This window comes from Diceros bicornis, chromosome 2 (assembly GCF_020826845.1).
Source record: "Diceros bicornis minor isolate mBicDic1 chromosome 2, mDicBic1.mat.cur, whole genome shotgun sequence".
NCBI lineage: Eukaryota > Metazoa > Chordata > Mammalia > Perissodactyla > Rhinocerotidae > Diceros > Diceros bicornis.
Window position 1 is genome coordinate 58,185,934 of NC_080741.1, and position 17,537 is coordinate 58,203,470.

The 17,537-nt window shown below is 42.3% G+C and overlaps 1 protein-coding gene across 4 annotated transcripts in view; it reads left to right on the plus strand.

The window, feature by feature from the left end:
- The window catches only part of ABHD6 (abhydrolase domain containing 6, acylglycerol lipase), a 46,599-nt gene that overhangs the window by 23,551 nt on the left and 5,511 nt on the right, over nucleotides 1-17,537 (plus strand). For all 4 annotated transcript variants that reach the window (XM_058561976.1, XM_058561992.1, XM_058561993.1 and 1 more), the window contains 6 exons: nucleotides 5,157-5,313; nucleotides 6,698-6,811; nucleotides 8,112-8,244; nucleotides 10,775-10,932; nucleotides 14,143-14,197; nucleotides 14,411-14,511. In XM_058561976.1, coding sequence (XP_058417959.1) covers nucleotides 5,157-5,313; nucleotides 6,698-6,811; nucleotides 8,112-8,244; nucleotides 10,775-10,932; nucleotides 14,143-14,197; nucleotides 14,411-14,511 — 718 coding nt within the window. The remainder of the gene's footprint in view (nucleotides 1-5,156; nucleotides 5,314-6,697; nucleotides 6,812-8,111; nucleotides 8,245-10,774; nucleotides 10,933-14,142; nucleotides 14,198-14,410; nucleotides 14,512-17,537) is intronic.

Genomic DNA, 17,537 nt, shown 5'->3' on the forward strand with positions numbered 1-17,537 from the left:
ATATGTCCACACAAAAACTGATACATGAATGTTCATAGTGGCATTATTCCTAGTAGCAGAAAAGTAGAAACAACCCAAATGTCCATCAGCTGATGAATGGGTAAACAAATGTGGCATATCCATATGATGGAATATTATTTAGCCTTAAAAAGGAATGAAGTACTGATACCTTCTATAACATGGATGAACTTGAAAACATTATGCTAAGTGAAGTAAGCCAGACATAAAAGGACAAATATTGTATGATTCTACTTATATGAGGTACCTAGATCAGGCAAACTCATAGAAACAAAGTAGAATAGAGATTATCAGGGGCTAAGGGAAGGGGAGGAATGGGGAGTTATTGTTTGATGGGTACAGAATTTCTATTTGGGATGATGAAAAGTTCTGGAAATGGATAGTGGTGATGGTTGATGTATAACACTGTGACTGTACTTCATTCCATTGAACTGTACACTTAAAATGGTTAAGATGGTAAATTTTGTCTATGTTTTACTACAATAATTTAAAAAAAGAAATGTGTATACTTATTTGTGTAATTCATCAAGAGGTTTCTCTAAATTAGAGGTTCCTCTAAATTAGAGAAGGCAAGACTTGTAGGATGAAGGGTCTGGAGCCTGGGAGCCTTTCTCAAAGAGGAAGCCCGTGGAGGCTGCTTTTCTGGGCTTCTCTGTTTAGGTCGGTAGAGCCTTCAGTGACTTCTGTCCCTGAAACAGGAGCAGTTTTGCTTTTGTACTGAGATTGTCTGTCTGTAAAAGATCTTGCTCCTGAGACATTCGTTCATCCCGACGTAATTCTTCTCTTTGTTTCTGTTCTGTAAGCTTGCGCTACTTCTGATCTCTGCCTTTGTGATGTTTATGATTTACAGGTAATTTATTCTCTATTCTTAAACCAAACAAGTTTTTTTTTTTCCATCCGGGCCATTGGTCTTTCATAATTTTTTAGCTGACCTGGTAGCTTAAGGAGTCTTCTTCTTCCGACTCTTTTGTAGAGAAGATCATTTGAAAATATTGGTCCTCCAGCTGCTTGTTTCCAAAGCCTAAGTAAGGTTTTCCAAAGGATGTACCAATTAAATGAAAAATGCAGATTAGTACCAAAGAGCTCCACCTGGTAATGAAGAAGTCCTCAATTCCTGGGCCTGGCACTCAGGCTGCTTCTCCAACCCTATCTCCCTTCACTCTGGGTTCAAGTCATGCTTGGTTATCTCCCATCCCCTTGCCTCTGCTGCGCCCACCTCAGGGCACACTTTCCTCCCCCAACCATATACTTTTTAAAAACTTTAACAAAATTGGAATCAATAATATAAAAAAATTGGGTCCTATGTTTTCACTCAACATCACGTCGTAACTGTTTTCCTATGTTAATGAATGTTCTTTGAAGACTTCATTTTTTTTTTCGTGAGGAAGATTAGCCCTGAGCTAACATCCAATGCCAATCCTCCTCCTTCTGCTGAGGAAGACTGGCCCTGGGCTAACATCCATGCCCATCTTCCTCTACTTTACATGGGACGCCGCCACAGCATGGCTTGACAAGCGGTGCATTGGTGCGTGCCCGGGATCCGAACCTGGGGCGCTGCAGCTGAGCGTGCGCACTTAACTGCTACGCCACCGGGCCGGCCTGAAGACTTCATTTTTAATAACAGCAAAAAGTATGTTGTCTGGATACATTGTAATTTATGTACTAAATTTTCTATTTATGAGCATTAAGGTTAGTGCTAATTTTCTTTTTCCTAATTTAAATAACACTGTCTTGGACATCTTTAGAAATATTTTCTTTTCATGATTTCTGCTTATTTCCTTGGGACAGATTATTCCTGGAAATATAATTATTGGGTTAAAAGGCATGAGGTTTTTAAAGACTCCTGATGCTTAATGCCAGATTGCTTTCTAGAAAGGTTGAGCATTATAATTGGTTTAAAAACAAAAAAAAAGCACTTTTGTAATTTAGAATCCCGTAAAAAAGGTATATCTTGTTGTGATATTGATTTCTTTAATTGTTAGTGAAGTTGAACGTGTTTCCTGTGTTTGTATGTTTGTTAGTCATTAATGTCTCTTCTACTCTGAGTAATCTTTTCATTTATCTTGCCCAGGGTTGAATTGGGGTCTCAGCATCGTTCATATAACTTCATGTATACGAACTTTTTTATAATTTTGTAAGCTTTTTATATATTAAGGATATCAATTTGTGGCTGTCATATTTGTTGCAAATTTTTCCCCAGTTTTTCCCCTGAATTTTGGCAAGTGATGTATTTTGAAGGATAGAATCTTTCTTATATAATACTAATAACTACCGTTTATTGAATACTTACCATGTTCTGAGCATTGAACAGAATTTTGTATATGGATTATCTCATTTAATCTTTACCATATCCTTAGTAGAATGCAACATTTCCCCATATTATAGATGAGGAAATTGAGGTTCAAAATGATATGGTCATGGGGCTGGCCTGGTGGCGCAAGCGGTTAAGTGCACGTGCTCTGCTGCGGCGGCCCGGGGTTCTCAGGTTCAGACCCCAGGCGTGCACCGACGCACCACTTGGTAAGCCATGCTGTGGCGGCATCCCATATAAAGTGGAGGAAGATGGGCATGGATGTTAGCCCAGGGCCACTCCTCCTCAAGAAAAAAGGGGGAGGATTAGCATCGGATGTTAGCTCAGGGCTAGTCCTCCTCACAAAAAAAATAAATAAATAAAATTGTGGAAAAAAAAATGATATGGTCAGTAAATGATTGAGCTGGGATATGAATGAATGAACAAATTCATGTTATGCTGCATGATTTAGAATTTTGAAATATGCTTGCTTTGTCATAAGAGCTTTAAGCTAGCCAATTTTACATTTTTGATGTTTTGAATAGACAGTACATTCATTGAAAACGTACTGGAAGAACGGCGATCCAAGTCTTCCTCCCACTGCCGTTCCCTCTCCACCTGCTTCTCCCCACATTCCCCACCTCCGCTGCAGACACTAATCTTAATAGTGTCTTGAATATGCTCCCATGCCTTTTGTATGCAGATACAAGAAAAAATGAATGTATATCGTCGTCCTCCCCTCTTTATTTTGCACAAAGGGTTAAAACCAGTCAGTTTAGGCTGTTTGCTTTTGCAAGATTTTGCTACCTCTTTGGTGCAAAGTGTACTGCAAAGTGAATCTCTGGTTGAATTAATTATCTTTCATTTTGGAGAGATGCTTCATGCATAGAGTTCAGTTTATTTAGATGGTAATTTCATATTGAAATTGATTTCGAGCCAAACTCCAGCATTGCCAAGTCTTATGTAACCAACAGAAGCGGAGGTTTCAACCAGCTGCCATATGTGGTGAGGAATAAAACCAGAGGTCCGATGCAGATAGTTCGTAAGAAACAAGTTCTCACTCTCAAAATCTCTAGGGGGAAAAAATATATATGTGTGTGTGTATATGTGTGTGTGTGTATATATATATATGTATTTGGAGGGTGGGGGTGGGATATGACCTTTATTGATCTTATCCAATGGAGTGGAAATAATGTCTGTATAAAACCAAATGTTTGTTACTGTAACTTCTGCATCAAGTTTAAATTCAAACAGTTTTTTAAAAACGGTTAACTCAGGGGCCGGCCCGGTGGCGCAAGCGGTTGGGTGCGTGTGCTCCGTTTCAGTGGCCCGGGGTTCATGGGTTCGGATCCCAGGCGTGCACCGACGCACCGCTTGTCAAGCCATGCTGTGGCGGCGTCCCATATAAAGTGGAGGAAGATGGGCACAGATGTTAGCCCAGGGCCAATCTTCCTTGGCAAAAAAGAGGAGGATTGGCATTGGATGTTAGCTCAGGGCTGATCTCTCTCACAAAAATAAAGAAATAAATAAAAACGGTCAACGCAATCAAAATCCACTACTTCAGAATCAATAGCTTTGAAGCCACAGCAACGCTTAAATATGGTTAAGAATTGAATGCAGAAATTTGGTTTGTTGGAAAGCTAATTAAACTTCCAGCTTGCTCACACAGAGTTACAAAAAGGCAAAATTGTGTTTTCACGGAGATGCAGTCCACTGGAATCACCAACACTGGACAGCTGTTAGCATACTGAGAGTCCTGAGATAATAAGGAATCCAGGCATCCTTTAGACAGTCTTCTGTTATCCTTTCTTTCCCATCAGAGATTTGAAATGTGTGGAATGACACCACCACTAGCAATCGTAGCCTGGATGAGAGTCCAGTTCTTCACCACCACTAATAACAAGTTGCAAGTGACGAGGGGTAATACACTTTACCTTTAAGTCTTTTTTTTTTTTTTTTTTTTGTGAAGAAGACCAGCCCTGAGTTAACATCTGATGCCAATCCTCCTCTTGTTGCTGAGGAAGATTGGCCTTGGGCTAACATCTGTGCCCATCTGCCTCCACTTTATATGGGACGCCGCCACAGCATGGCTTGACAAGCAGTGCGTTGGTGTGCGCCAGGGATCCGAACCTGCGAACCCTGGGCCACCAAAGCGGAGAGCGCACCCTTAACTAATGCGCCACTGGGCCGGCTCCTACCTTTAAGTCTTTTGATGCATTTCCTGCCAATTCAGGTACTCTGTGGTGAGGTACTTACTCCAGGTTGGCTGCACTGTACCCAGCTGCAGTCTTGCCCATACGTCCACGGCTGCTCCTCCTAGATTTCAGGTGTCGATGAATGTGGCCCACCAGGAACTGCAAGCCAGCTCTCTGTGAGGGGAAACCACCTTTGTCTTGGTCTTTCCGGAGACCTTCTCAGCCTTACCACCAACTATTCCAAATTCTGCTGGAGTTCAAATAAGCAAGGCAGAGAAAGGGCTAGTCAGACACCCAGTGAGATCCCACCGCCTACTTCTTTGCACCGTGATTCAAACTGCTAGAAATATATATTAACAAAAGGTTATTATGTATTACGCTTCTTAAGAAAACACTCCTTTTTCCCTTCCTAGTTAGAGTGATTAGTAAAATAAACACCAGAATATTCTTTTAAGATGCTTTCTGGAATGGTTTTGCTTAGTGCTTCTTGAGGGTGATGCTCTAGGGGACTCCAGAGACGTACGTGGAGGATACGGCTGGGAGAAGTATTGGCCTTTCCATGACGTAGGACTATGGAGAGGACCTGTGCCCCTCCTGAAGCCACTTCTCTGGAGCGTGCTGATGTTTGTTTTGCCTGTATTTTTCCTCCCCAGGTACTGGCGGAGGACATTGGGCATGCAGGTCCGCTATGTTTACCATGAAGACTATCAGTTCTGTTATTCCTTCCGTGGCAGGCCGGGGCAGAAACCTTCCATCCTCATGCTCCACGGATTCTCTGCACACAAAGATATGTGGCTCAGCGTGGTCAAGGTGCAGTTCTAGATTCTTCTCTCTCAAGAGGGTGTCACTCAGTAAAGAAAAGGGTTTCCCTTGGACATGTCATCAGCAACGGTAGAAAGCAAAAGGAACCCAGAACCATGGCTCAACTGGTCTTAAAACTAATGCAATATATTATTCAAATCCTTTTGTCAGACAAAATTTATTGAGTTGAATGTTATTGTAAAATCTTAGAAATCATTTTACTTCATGAAGATTTCTTAGGGAAGGTTTCTGACACTCAGCTGTGTCTCAGAACTGTCATGACTATCAAGATCGGGGCTTTAAAAAGTCATTTGTTCTTTTACGCTCCAAGTTTCTCCTCTTCCTTCTCCTTTTTCTGCGTCTTCTTTTTCTCCCTTCCCCCCACCTTCCCTCCGTCTTCTATTTCTGCTTTTTCTTTTTCTTTTCTTTAGCCCTTTAGAAAAATGGTCTTGATCTGGGGGCTTTCTGGGATAGTTTTCCATCACTCATTTTCTGTCCTGGTTTACTTGGGTGTGGCAACTTGCTTTACGGGGTAGGAGTGACCAGCTGGTGAAGGTTGGGGCTGGGAGAGGTCTTGGCTCCCACCTCAAGCCAGGACCATACTTGAATGATCTCAAGTGTGATCTACACCAGGGGCAAAAGGGTCACACATCCTCTAATTACTTGTGTTCTTACTTCCAAATTCCACTATGAGAACAGTCACCCTCATGCCTTAGTGAACCTCTCACTTCCTGTCCCTGCCTCAGATAAGCATCTTTCATATGACTAGATATTTGTTTATTGATAACTGATGTTTCTCAGTTTCTTGGTTACAAGTGGCACCTATTTACATGGAAGAAAGTATTTTAGTATAATAATCACCCTAGGAATTAGACCTTAATGCAAAAAAAAAAAAAACAAAAACAGTTGAAATCCAAATCAGAGTTATCAGACATGGTTCTTAGGGAAAGCCTCGTCCTGTTGGCTCTAGAGTTGGCCGGGGCTTTGTGAGAACAGAACCATTCCTTCTAGTTCCAAGTCAGTGGCTGCATCACTGGAGTAAGTGTGAAAGGGGTGGGGGAAGGGAGAAGGAGGTAGTACCTGCCAACTGGTGTCAAGAAAGAGCAGGAGCCTCAAGCCTGCTACCCTGACCTCTGTCTCCCTTTTCCAGTCATCCTCCAAGTCCCCTTCCCATCTGTGTATTAGTCTTTGGGGGCCTCTGCTCCCTATAAGGCACTGGCAATGCTTATTTACATCAGATGTTACCAGGGTAAAACGCTGGGTGGCCCAGACCCATACATCCCCGGGGATGGCTGTCTAAGTCACTTGGTAAGTGGGGGGCAACCTCCCCAAAAAAGCAGGCAGACTTGTTCCACATACCACATACTGACTCTCTGGGCCTGTGTGTCCTCAGTTCCTCCCAAAGAACCTGCACTTGGTCTGCGTGGACATGCCAGGACATGAGGGCACCACCCGTTCCTCCCTGGATGACCTGTCCATAGATGGGCAAGTCAAGAGAATACACCAGGTAAGCAGGAGGCTCCGTCAAAAATTGCCCAGACTGAGTCTTGCCCACCATTGCATGTCTAAGTCTGGCAAGCAGGCAGGAGAGTTTCCAGTGCATTCTGTCTGCAAGTAGTTGCAAACAAAATGGCAGCCCAGTGGTATCCTTAGTCAGCTGTGGAAGACCAGGGCTTACTGCAGACTGTTCTCCTCTAAGCCCATTGCAGTTGCTTCTGAAGAAATAGGATCTGTGCATTTTCTCAGCTCTTTAAAAAAAAAGAGTTAAAAATTTCTCAAGACCTTTTCCTTGGAGTCTGTTTTTCTGCTTACCAACTACATGATGACAGCAGTTGTGCTGCCTAGTTGTGGAGGATGGGGAGGGTGCTCTTTGCATTTTGTTCTGTTTTAGCATCTGTCTTCAGCCCCTCTCTGGCTGGGCTTTTGTGGTCAAGGGGCTCATGAACCATTTCAGAATTTGGTAGTCCTAAGTTTCAAATTGACATTAGGTATTTTCTCCAGGTGAGGATATTTATTTAATCTCTTCCCCCCTTCCCATTTAAACTATGTATTCTGATGAGGTCAGGAACCTTGTCTCTTTGACTCTTTGCTGTATCCTTAGCAGCTGACCTTGTTCCTTGTACATAATAGATATCCAATAAATATTTTTTAGATGAGTGGATGGTTGGTTGGATGAATGGATGGATGGATGGTTGGATGAATGGTTAGATGGTTGACTAGAAGGATGAGTGGATAGTTATATGAATGGATGGATGAATGGTTGGATGGTTGAATAGATGGATGAGTGGATAGTTATGAATAGATGGTTGGATGGATAGGAAGGGCTTTAAATTAGGGCAAGAGTCAGCAAACTATAGCCTGTGGGCTGTATTTGGCCTGCTACCTATTTTTGTAAGCTAAGTTTTATTGTAACAGAGTCATCCTCATTCATTTACGTATTGTCTTTAGCTGCTTTTGTGCTACAACAGCAGAGCTGAGTAGTTGTGACAGAGATCATATGGCCCACAAAATAGAAAATATTTACTCTCGGGACCTTTATAGAAAAGTTTGCTGATTCATGAATTAGGGGAATCCTTGTTGGCTTTATACTTATAAATGACCCCTCAATCACCTGTGCCAGGCAAAGAGAAGCACTTGCATGCCACAGGACTCATCTGGATAATGGATCCAGTAGGTTTCAGATCCCCTTTTATCAATAGCCCTTTTCAATTGTCCCCATAGGAAGTACAGAGGTTTTCTGCTCTGTAATCACCATTGTCATTGTCTACAGCTATATAACCAAGCCTCCTTCTCATTTCCCCTCCTAGTTTGTAGAATGCCTTAAGCTGAACAAAAAGCCTTTCCACCTGGTAGGCACCTCCATGGGTGGCCATGTGGCTGGGGTGTACGCTGCTTACTACCCATCGGATATCTGCAGCCTATGTCTCGTGTGCCCTGCTGGTGAGTTATGAGGCTGAAATAAGCCTGTGAGTGACTTGAGCACAGCGGGGTCTGAATCTCTGAAGGAACAAGTGGCAAGTGTCTGCTATGACTGTTTTTTAGAATCTTTTTTTGATGTCTACTTTAGAGATATGCAATGCTTTAGTGATAACTAACCAAACAATGGTTGTATAACCATGCTGATTTTTAAAATATAGAGCCAGCTTTGTTCCACAAAGAATTTGAGTGGTTAATTAAAATGTATATAGTACTTTGCAGCACATAAATACTTTGAAATGTAATGATGGTATTAACATTCAACATTTCTTGGACTCTTGTGAGCTAAACTCTTTATATGGATTTAATTCTCACCATAACTTTATGAAGTGAAGGTACTATTATGCCTCTCTCCTTTTTTCCTGAAAATTCACGGATCTTTATTCATTACAAGATCTTTTTAAAAAAATCAACAAACTTTAGTTTCTCCCTTCTTACATGTATACATGTCAAATTGAGTTGTAATATGTCCCCAGAAATTATGATCTGAAGTTGGATTTTTTTTAATTCATTTTTCTTGTATAAGTCTTCAAACTTGGATTTATGTGTTTCCTACTCTCACTGCCTCTCTCTCTCTTTAGTACTTTATTGGGGTGTGAATTACACATAGTAAATTACACAATTTTAAGTGTACGTCTCAATGACTTTTTACATATGTAATTAGTATCCAGATCAAGATAGTATGCCCATTGTATAGGTGGGGACATTGAGGCACAAAGAAATTATGTTAGTGCCAGAGCCAGAATAGGAACTGATCCTAGGCTCTCTGACTCTAGAACCTAAGCTGGCTGTTTTGGAAGTCTTTTCGTATTCACTACCTCCTTCATATGACTCATATCCATACCTCCTTTATATGATTCAACTAGAACCAGCCATGAGTCAAACACACACACTTTCTACTGAAATGTAACTAAATTGGCCTTTAAAATCTTTCTGTCACTCTGAAAGTTAATAGTTTTCAGGTCTCTTAAGGGCATTGAAATTGAAGGCAAGCTCCCAAAGGGTTTTCCCTTCCGCTTTTCCCAGGCACCGTGTCTGAAATCATTTGGTCTTTTAATAATAAAGTTTGAGAACTGAAGGAACGGCCCCTATGGAAGGTTATTAGATTTTAAATCCCTTAGGGAAGGTCAGATCTAATTGGCTTTTTCCAGTGTATGTTCATTTCTCAAAGAAGAGTTTTTACACCTTAGTTACAATTGGAAACTTAAAATTGTCTGTTCGTATGTGAAAATGAAAAAATAGAAACAAATTCAGGATTATATCTTACCTAGTTTTTTTTAATAAACTTTTTTTACTTTGAAATAATTGTAAATTTAATGAAATGTTGCAAAGACAGTACAGGGAGTCCCATAAACCCTTCACCCAGTTTCTCCCATTGTTAGCAGCTCATGTTACCTGAGTAAATTTGTCACAACTAAGAAACCAACACTGGTACATTACTGTTAACTAAACTCCAGGTTTTATTTGCATTTCATTAGTTTTTCCACTAATGTCCTTTTTCTGTTCCAGAATCCAATCCAGGATACCACATGACATTTAGCCTAGGATTGTTTTTAAAGTGAAAGGAAATAGATCATATAATCTGCCCCATGGCATGGTGAAAACCACACACAATACCCATGTTAGATTTAAAGGAGTTGCTGAATATGGGAGATTTACGAAGTGTGGATTTCTGCAGCATAGTATTGATGCCATTGCCTTTCTTTCTAAAATCTAGCTCTTCAGCTAAGTTAAACACCTAGAAGTTTGCTCAGTGTTGGAAGTGAGAGTTAGTTTTGCCCTCCTGTATGCATCTGCTTGTGTGAGCTCTCTGGTGTCGTGCTCCAGGGTGATGGAAAATAATCTCAAAGCTATTTGGTCTCAGCGATCATCTAATGCTCTCCTGGAGGAGGAGGGACTGTGTAGAGGGCAGCTAGTGCCCCAACGTGGGGGACAGCTCAGAAGGGGACTCACTCTCACTGTGTTTTGTGTATCAACCCAAATAAGAGATTACCAAGTGGGTCCAGGCCAAGGGAAGGAGTAATCAGTCACTCCAGTCCTGTGTTTTCTTTCTATTGGGTGTTTCCTCAGATCTCCTCTTAATGATACAGATGTGAAAGGGGCTCAGGCAAGTGAGTTGTCTTCTAAACTAATGCTTCTTAAACTCTATCATACCTATGAATCCCCTGGCAACTTGTTAAAATGCAGATTCTGATTCAAGAGACTTAGGGAGGGACTGAGATTTTGCATTTCATGTGGGCTCCCAATGCTGCTGGTCCATGGACCACAGTTTGAGTAACCAGTCTCTAAAATATCTTGAAGGATTTTTTTTCTGTGTTTCTCAGAGTGTTGTTTTAACTTGGAGCAAGCATGGCAGTACCAATTAAAAAGAAATCTACTAGTGAAAACCCTAAAATACCTTAGCTCTGGGCTGATATTGGATGTTCTGTATATAAAATGGGATTTGTTAGGAAGATAAATGTATTGCCAAGCTGTTTTGGTTTGAATCCCACAGGCCTGCAGTACTCAAGTGATAATCGATTTATACAACGGCTCAAAGAACTGCAGGAGTCGGCTGCTGTAGAGAAGATTCCCTTGATCCCGTCCACCCCAGAAGAGATGAGTGAAATGCTCCAGCTCTGCTCCTATGTCCGCTTCAAGGTGCCCCAGCAGGTAACGTGGTCTCAGCAGCAGTATGCCTGCCCTCTGCCAAACGCTCAGGTGGCAGGTGCCAACGTCCTTCATGCATTCCCTCCTTGTACTCATTTACGTATTCATTCAACAAGTATCCACATTGTGCCCGTGACGTGACAAGCACTGTGCTTGGGCACAGTGGTGAATAAATAAGACAGAGAAGATCCCTAGGCAGACACAGACCAGTGGGAGAGGCAAACAACAAACAAATAATTACAAATTATAATAAGTTTTATAGAGGAAATGAAGATGGTGCAGTGATTGAAAACAGGCAGGGGAAGCTTTGATAAGCCTCTCGGAAGAAGCAGCATGTGCAGAGGTGGAAAAAACATAGGCAAGTTCATGATGCTGTAAGGTTAGGGTGACTGGAGCCTAGAGGGTGAGGGAGAGAATGGGTTGAGATGAGGTTGGAAAGGCAGGCAGGGGCTAAATCGGAGATTCTCATTTGTTTTTTTAATCTCAGGACTCCTTTACACTCTTAAGAATTATTGAGAACTCCAAAGAGCTTTTGTTTATGGAGATTATAACTATTGATATTTACCATATTAGAAGTTAAAACTCAGAAAAATTTAAAACACAAGGATGTACAAGCACTCATTTTATTGGCCATCAGAGTGATGACATCATCCCTCATTATGCAGGCTCTGAAAACTGTATGCTTCTGAGAGAATGAAGGTGAAAAAGGCAAATAACATTTAGCATTCTTATGCAAATAGTTTGACCTCATGGACTTCCAAGAACCACTTCGAGAACCACTGGCCTAGATCACGTAGGACCCTACAGGCTATAGGAAGGAGCTTGGAGTTTTTCTAAGTGCAATAGGAGAACCACTGAAGGATTGTAGGGGAGCACAAACAGAAGCAGAGAAACCCATTAGGGTGCTGTTGTGGCTTGGAGACGATGGTGTAGACTACAGTGGCAGCAGTGGAGACAAGAGTTCTGAGAAGCTTTGGGAGGAAGAGAGAACAGGACTTATTGGCAAATTGGAACTGGGGGATGAGAGAGGGCGAGGAGTCCCAGGTGACCTTTGGCACTTGAGTTGGATAAAAGTAGCATTTTCTGAGTAGAGGAAGGAGAGGGAGGGCAGGTTTGGGGGATGAGCTAAGAGCTCCACTTTGGATGTGTTAAGTTCAAGTTGCCTGTGAGGCCTCCAAGTGCAGATGTCAAGTAGGCAGCTGGATACGCAAGTGGAGCTGAGGGGAGTCTGGCCTGGAGCTGTACAGTTAGAGCCGTCTGCCCATGATGAGATTACAGGTCACAGGTGTGAATGAGGTCATCTAGGGAAAGATGTGGAGAACCCAGAGAGGAGAGACCATGGCTGAGGCCTCATAACAGCAAATTACCTCCCTCTGTTCTAGGCACTGGATGCTGCCTGGTGGGGGAGGGGGGGGTCCTCTCAGGAATTGAAAGAATGGGCTCTATTCAGAAGTTGTGAACATGACTCAGTTAACAGGTGCAGCCCGTCTCTGAGGAAGCACACAGAATCTGAGTCTGTGGTATGCTCTATCCCTGAAATCCTCTTTTTAGTTGTGAAGCTGCCCCTCCCGACACTGGTCTCTTCCCAGAACAGAGTGGCCAAACAGTGTTTTAGAAAATTCCGTGTTTTGAGGTGTCAGGGATATGAAAACCCCGGGAGAAAATAAATGGCTGCTCCAAAAGTCTTTCCCTCCTAGGAGAGAAGGAGTACCCGAGCACTCAGCCCACTGTGTCACGTTGTGTCATGGTGGTTTGCTTGTTTACGTCTTCCACTCTAAGCTCTGTAAGATCAGGGACTTTGTCTTAACTGGCTGTTCTATCCCCAGCCTTTAGCACAATGCTTGCATGAAGTAGGGCCTACGTATAGATTGGATGGATCAATGGGTGATCCAGGGGATGCCTGGATAATGCAGGAGAATGGATGTGTGGGTGGATGCAGGATAGATGGATGCACGAATTGATGCATGTGCGTGCATAGATGATTTAGGGATGTAGGACAGATGGATGGCTGAATGCTTGGTTGGATGGATGGGAGGATGCCTGGAGACTGCAGGGATGGACGGTGATTGATGGGTGCAAGATAGATGGATACATGGGTAAACGTATGCATATGATGCGGAGATGCAGGATGGATGGGTGAATGGATAGATGTCTGCATGAAGCAGGGATGGAGGATGGATGGATCGGTAGATGCAGCATACGTGGATGTATGGATAGATCTATGCATATCTTAGTCAGAGATGCAGGATGGATGGGTGGGTGGAGCCAAAGTGGAGGATGGATGGATGCAAGATGGATAGATGTATGGGTGCATAATAGATAGTAGGACAAAGAAAATGTCTGATGCTGAGCACAATGTGTTGGACACTTTGCCATTGGTCTCACCTCTTGGCTTCCACTTCCAGAATAATCAGAATTCTAGTCATGCTCCAGAGGGTTAGTTTAGTCCAAAGCAGTTATGGCTGGATCTTCCCACTTCAATCAGTACACAGAACTCCTGAGAGTGCCTTTAAGATGTTCAGACCATCCCAGGTAGATGAGAGGAGTGACAGTTGCTAATGTGAACCCTGTACCCTACCTCAAGAATCCTGAGGCAGGAGGAGGAGGGGGCCATGTTCCTTCTGGCCACAGCACCTCTCTGGGTCAATATCCCAGGTCCAGGAGATCAGGCCTGTTCACATTTGCTGCAGCCTTCACCAGCCCTCAGCAGGGAAGCTAAAGACAGTGTCAAATAATAAACAAAGACTGTGGAATCCTTCCCAGAATTTTCTCAATAGTTTACTTCTTCATTGTTTAAGAGGCCCTTCATCCCCAATGGTTTAATTTTTTTTTTTACTAGAACTTGTTTTGCATTTGGATATTACTGAATAATTACTTGATATTATTTTCATCCTGATTGTGTCTTAGGCTAAGCAGAGAATTTCTCAAGAAGCAGCTTTTAGGCCATCTCAGGTGTGTTTTACGTGCCATGGGGGACCTTTGGCTTCACAGTATTACCCAAGTTCCTTCCTAATTAAAAAGAAAAAGCCGCTAATGAACCTAACTCCCAATTACATTGCATACTACATCTCGGGAATTTGGAGGACCAGGCCCTAAAAACCTTGACCCTGCCATAAATTGCTGGACTTGACGTCCTTCACTGTCCCACAGCCACGAGAGGCCTGAAGAAACGAATCTTCACTTGCCTTCTAACTTTGGGTTATTTATCCTCAGATTCTGCAAGGCCTTGTCGACGTCCGCATCCCTCATAACAACTTCTACCGAAAGTGTAAGTAGCCCTACTTGAAGCTTGGAGCTTGTGACAAGCTAAGCTTTGTGGGTGGCTGGCTTTTATTTTTCACATTTCTGAGACTTTGATAGTTTTCTGGGACCCCAAAGAGAGAATGTCGTGGCCTGGAATCGATGACTGTCCCTATACTCTATGGTAGTGCCCAGAGGCACAGCCCAATGTACCCTTACTTTGTTTTCCTTTTCTGAAAAGTGTTTTTGGAAATCGTCAATGAGAAGTCGAGATACTCCCTCCATCAGAACATGGACAAGATCAAGGTCCCCACGCAGATCATCTGGGGGAAGCAAGACCAGGTATGTAGCGTGTCCCTGGGGTCTCCTGGGCCAGTTACACCGGCCTCTGAGGAAAAGCTAGTGGTCATTTATAAAGTGAGCCTGCGGGCTGGTTTCTGATATCAGGAAGAGGTGGAACACACCTGAGTCAGGTGCCAGTGTTTACGGGGAGCGTCCTTCTGTGAGCTGAGAGCAACGACATTGGTCTTTTAAAATGAAATGCAATTTTAAATCATTTTTACAGATTATTTTTTATCAAGGCCATATAGTCACATGGTACAAAGAACTTCAAAGAGTACAAAAAGGTTTATAATGAAAACTTGGTCTCTTTTACATCCCAGATCTCACTTCCCATTTCCTTGAGGCAACCCTTACTGTCTTGTGTATATTTCTTCAATTTTCTAAGGCAGGGGTTGGCAAATGTTTTCTATAAAGGGCAAGGTAGTGACTATTTTCGACTTTGCAGACCATACAATCTCTGTCACAGCTACTCCACTCTGCTGTTGTGGTGCAAAAGCGGCCGTAGACAATATGCAAACAAGTAGCATGGCAGAGTTCCAGTGACCCTTTATTCACAAAGACAGGCAGCGGGCCATTGTCTGCCTATTCCTATTCTATGCATAGATAAGTTTTATCTGTAAGTTTTTCAAACATGCTGTGTACACTGTTTTGCAACTTACTTCTTATATATAAGAAATATATATGTTGGAAATCATTTCATATCAACCCATACAGATCTACTCATTCTATTTTTTTAAATATTTTACTTTGAAATAATTTCAAATTTACAGAAAAGTTGTAAGACTAGTACAGAGTACTCCTGTGTGTGTTTTACCTAAATTCATCAATTTTTAACTGCTTTCTTGAGGTATAATTTTTGTTGTTAGTGCCATCGAGTCATCTGTGACTCCTGTGTACAGCACAGTGGAACCCTGCACCGTCTTTTTGTGCCATCCTCTCACCTTCCGGCGCTGTATCAGACAATGCTCCACTGCTATTCATAGGGTTTTCATGGCCAATTTTTTCAGAAGTGGGTGGCCAGGTCCTTCTTACTAGTCTGTCTTAGTCTGGAATCTCTGCTGAAACCTGTCCATCATGGGTGACCCTGCTGGTATTTGAAATACTGGTGGCATAGCTTTCAGCATCACAGCAACATACAGCTGCCACAGTATGACAACTGACAGATGGGTGGTGGGGTTCCCTGACTGGTAAATGAACCTGGGCCGTGGTAGTGAGAGCGCCGAATGTTAATCTCTAGAGCACCAGGGCTGGCTGAGGTATAATTTACATGCCATAAAATTCACCTAGTTGTCCATCCCAGCACAAACCAGTTGTAGAACATTTCTGTCACTCCCAGAAGTTCCCTCCTGCCCATGTGCAGTTAATCTCCACTTGAAATCTCCCCAGCCCCTTGAAACCACTGATCTATTTTCTGTTTCTATAGTTTTGTCTTTTTTAGAAATTTCATATAAATGGTATTATGTAACATGTAGTCTTTTACATCTGGCTTCTTTCACTTGATCATAATGTTTCTGAGGTTCATTCATGTTGTTGTATATATCAATAGTTTCTTCCTCTGTATTGCTATCATTCCGTGGTATGTATGTACCACATTTTATTTATTACCAATTTTTTAAATATTTGCCACAGTGGCTTTATCATTCTCATTTATCTATCTAGAAATATATATTTTTGGACCATTTGGAGTAGGTCGCTTACATTATGCCACTTTACCTCCAATACTTCAGGACAGATTTACTGTGAACATGAATATTTTCTCACACAACCACAGTACATTATCACATTCAGGAAGTTTAACATTGATGTGATGCTTTCATCTAATCTACAGTCCATATTCCAAATTCATCAGTTGTTTCAATAACGTCCGACACAGAATCCTCCTCCTCCTCCTCCTGCTCTGAACCAGGACCTAATCCATGATCACATACTACATGTCATGTCTCTTTAGTCTCCTTTAATATGAAACGATCCCTCAGTCTGCCTTTGTCTTAATGACATTGAGGTATTTGAAGAGTATAGGCCAGTTATTTTAGGAAATGTTCCTCAGTTTGAGTTTGTCTGCTGTTTCCTCATGATTAAATTCAGGTTATATATCCCTGGCCAGAATATCTCATGAGTGACATGTTATCACATCCTCAGATGCATGATGTCCTTCTGCCCGTCATTGATGATGTTAAAGTTGATTGCCTGGTCACAGTGTTGTCTGATTTCTTCATTATAGAGTTACTGTTTCACCCCTTGCAACTAATAAGCAGTCTGTGGGGAGACACTTTGAGCTATCCTGCTCCTCATCAAACATTCCCCCCTAGAGCTACCATCTGTGAATGATTCTTGCCCCAAATGATATCTTACGTTATTCTTTTTCACAGCTGCCTAGTACTCCATTATATGGCTCTGCCACAATGTATTGTATTAGTGCCCTACTGATGGCCATTTAGGTCGTTTCCAGTTTTTTGCTCTTAAACAAGACCTCAGTGAACATCAGTATACATCTGTGTTTGTGGAGTGTGAGAGCATACCTGAAGGGTAAATTCTTAGATGTGCAGTCACTGGGTCAAAGGGCATGTGCATTTTTAAATTTTAATAGGTTTTGTCAGATAGCTCTGTATTAGTTTGCTAGGGCAGCTGTAACAAAGTTCCACAAACTGGGTGGCTTAAACAACAGGAATGGATTGTCTTACAGTTCTGGAGGCTAGAAGTTCGAGATCAAGTTGTCAGCAGGTTGCTTCCTCCTGGAAGCCTTGACGGAGAGATGTTCCATGCCTCTTCCCAGCTTCTGGTGGTGTCCTGGAAATCTTTGCTGTTCCTTGTCTTGTAGATGCATCGCCCTGATCTCTCCTTCATCGTCACATGGCGTTCTCCCTGTGCCTGTGTGTCTCTGTGTTTAAATTTCCCTGTTTGTAAGGATGCCAGGTATATTGGGTTAGGTGCCCACCCTGCTCCAGTGTGACCTCATCTTAACTAATTACATCTGTAATGACCCTATTTCCAAATAAGTCACATTTTGAGGTACTGAGCATTAGGAC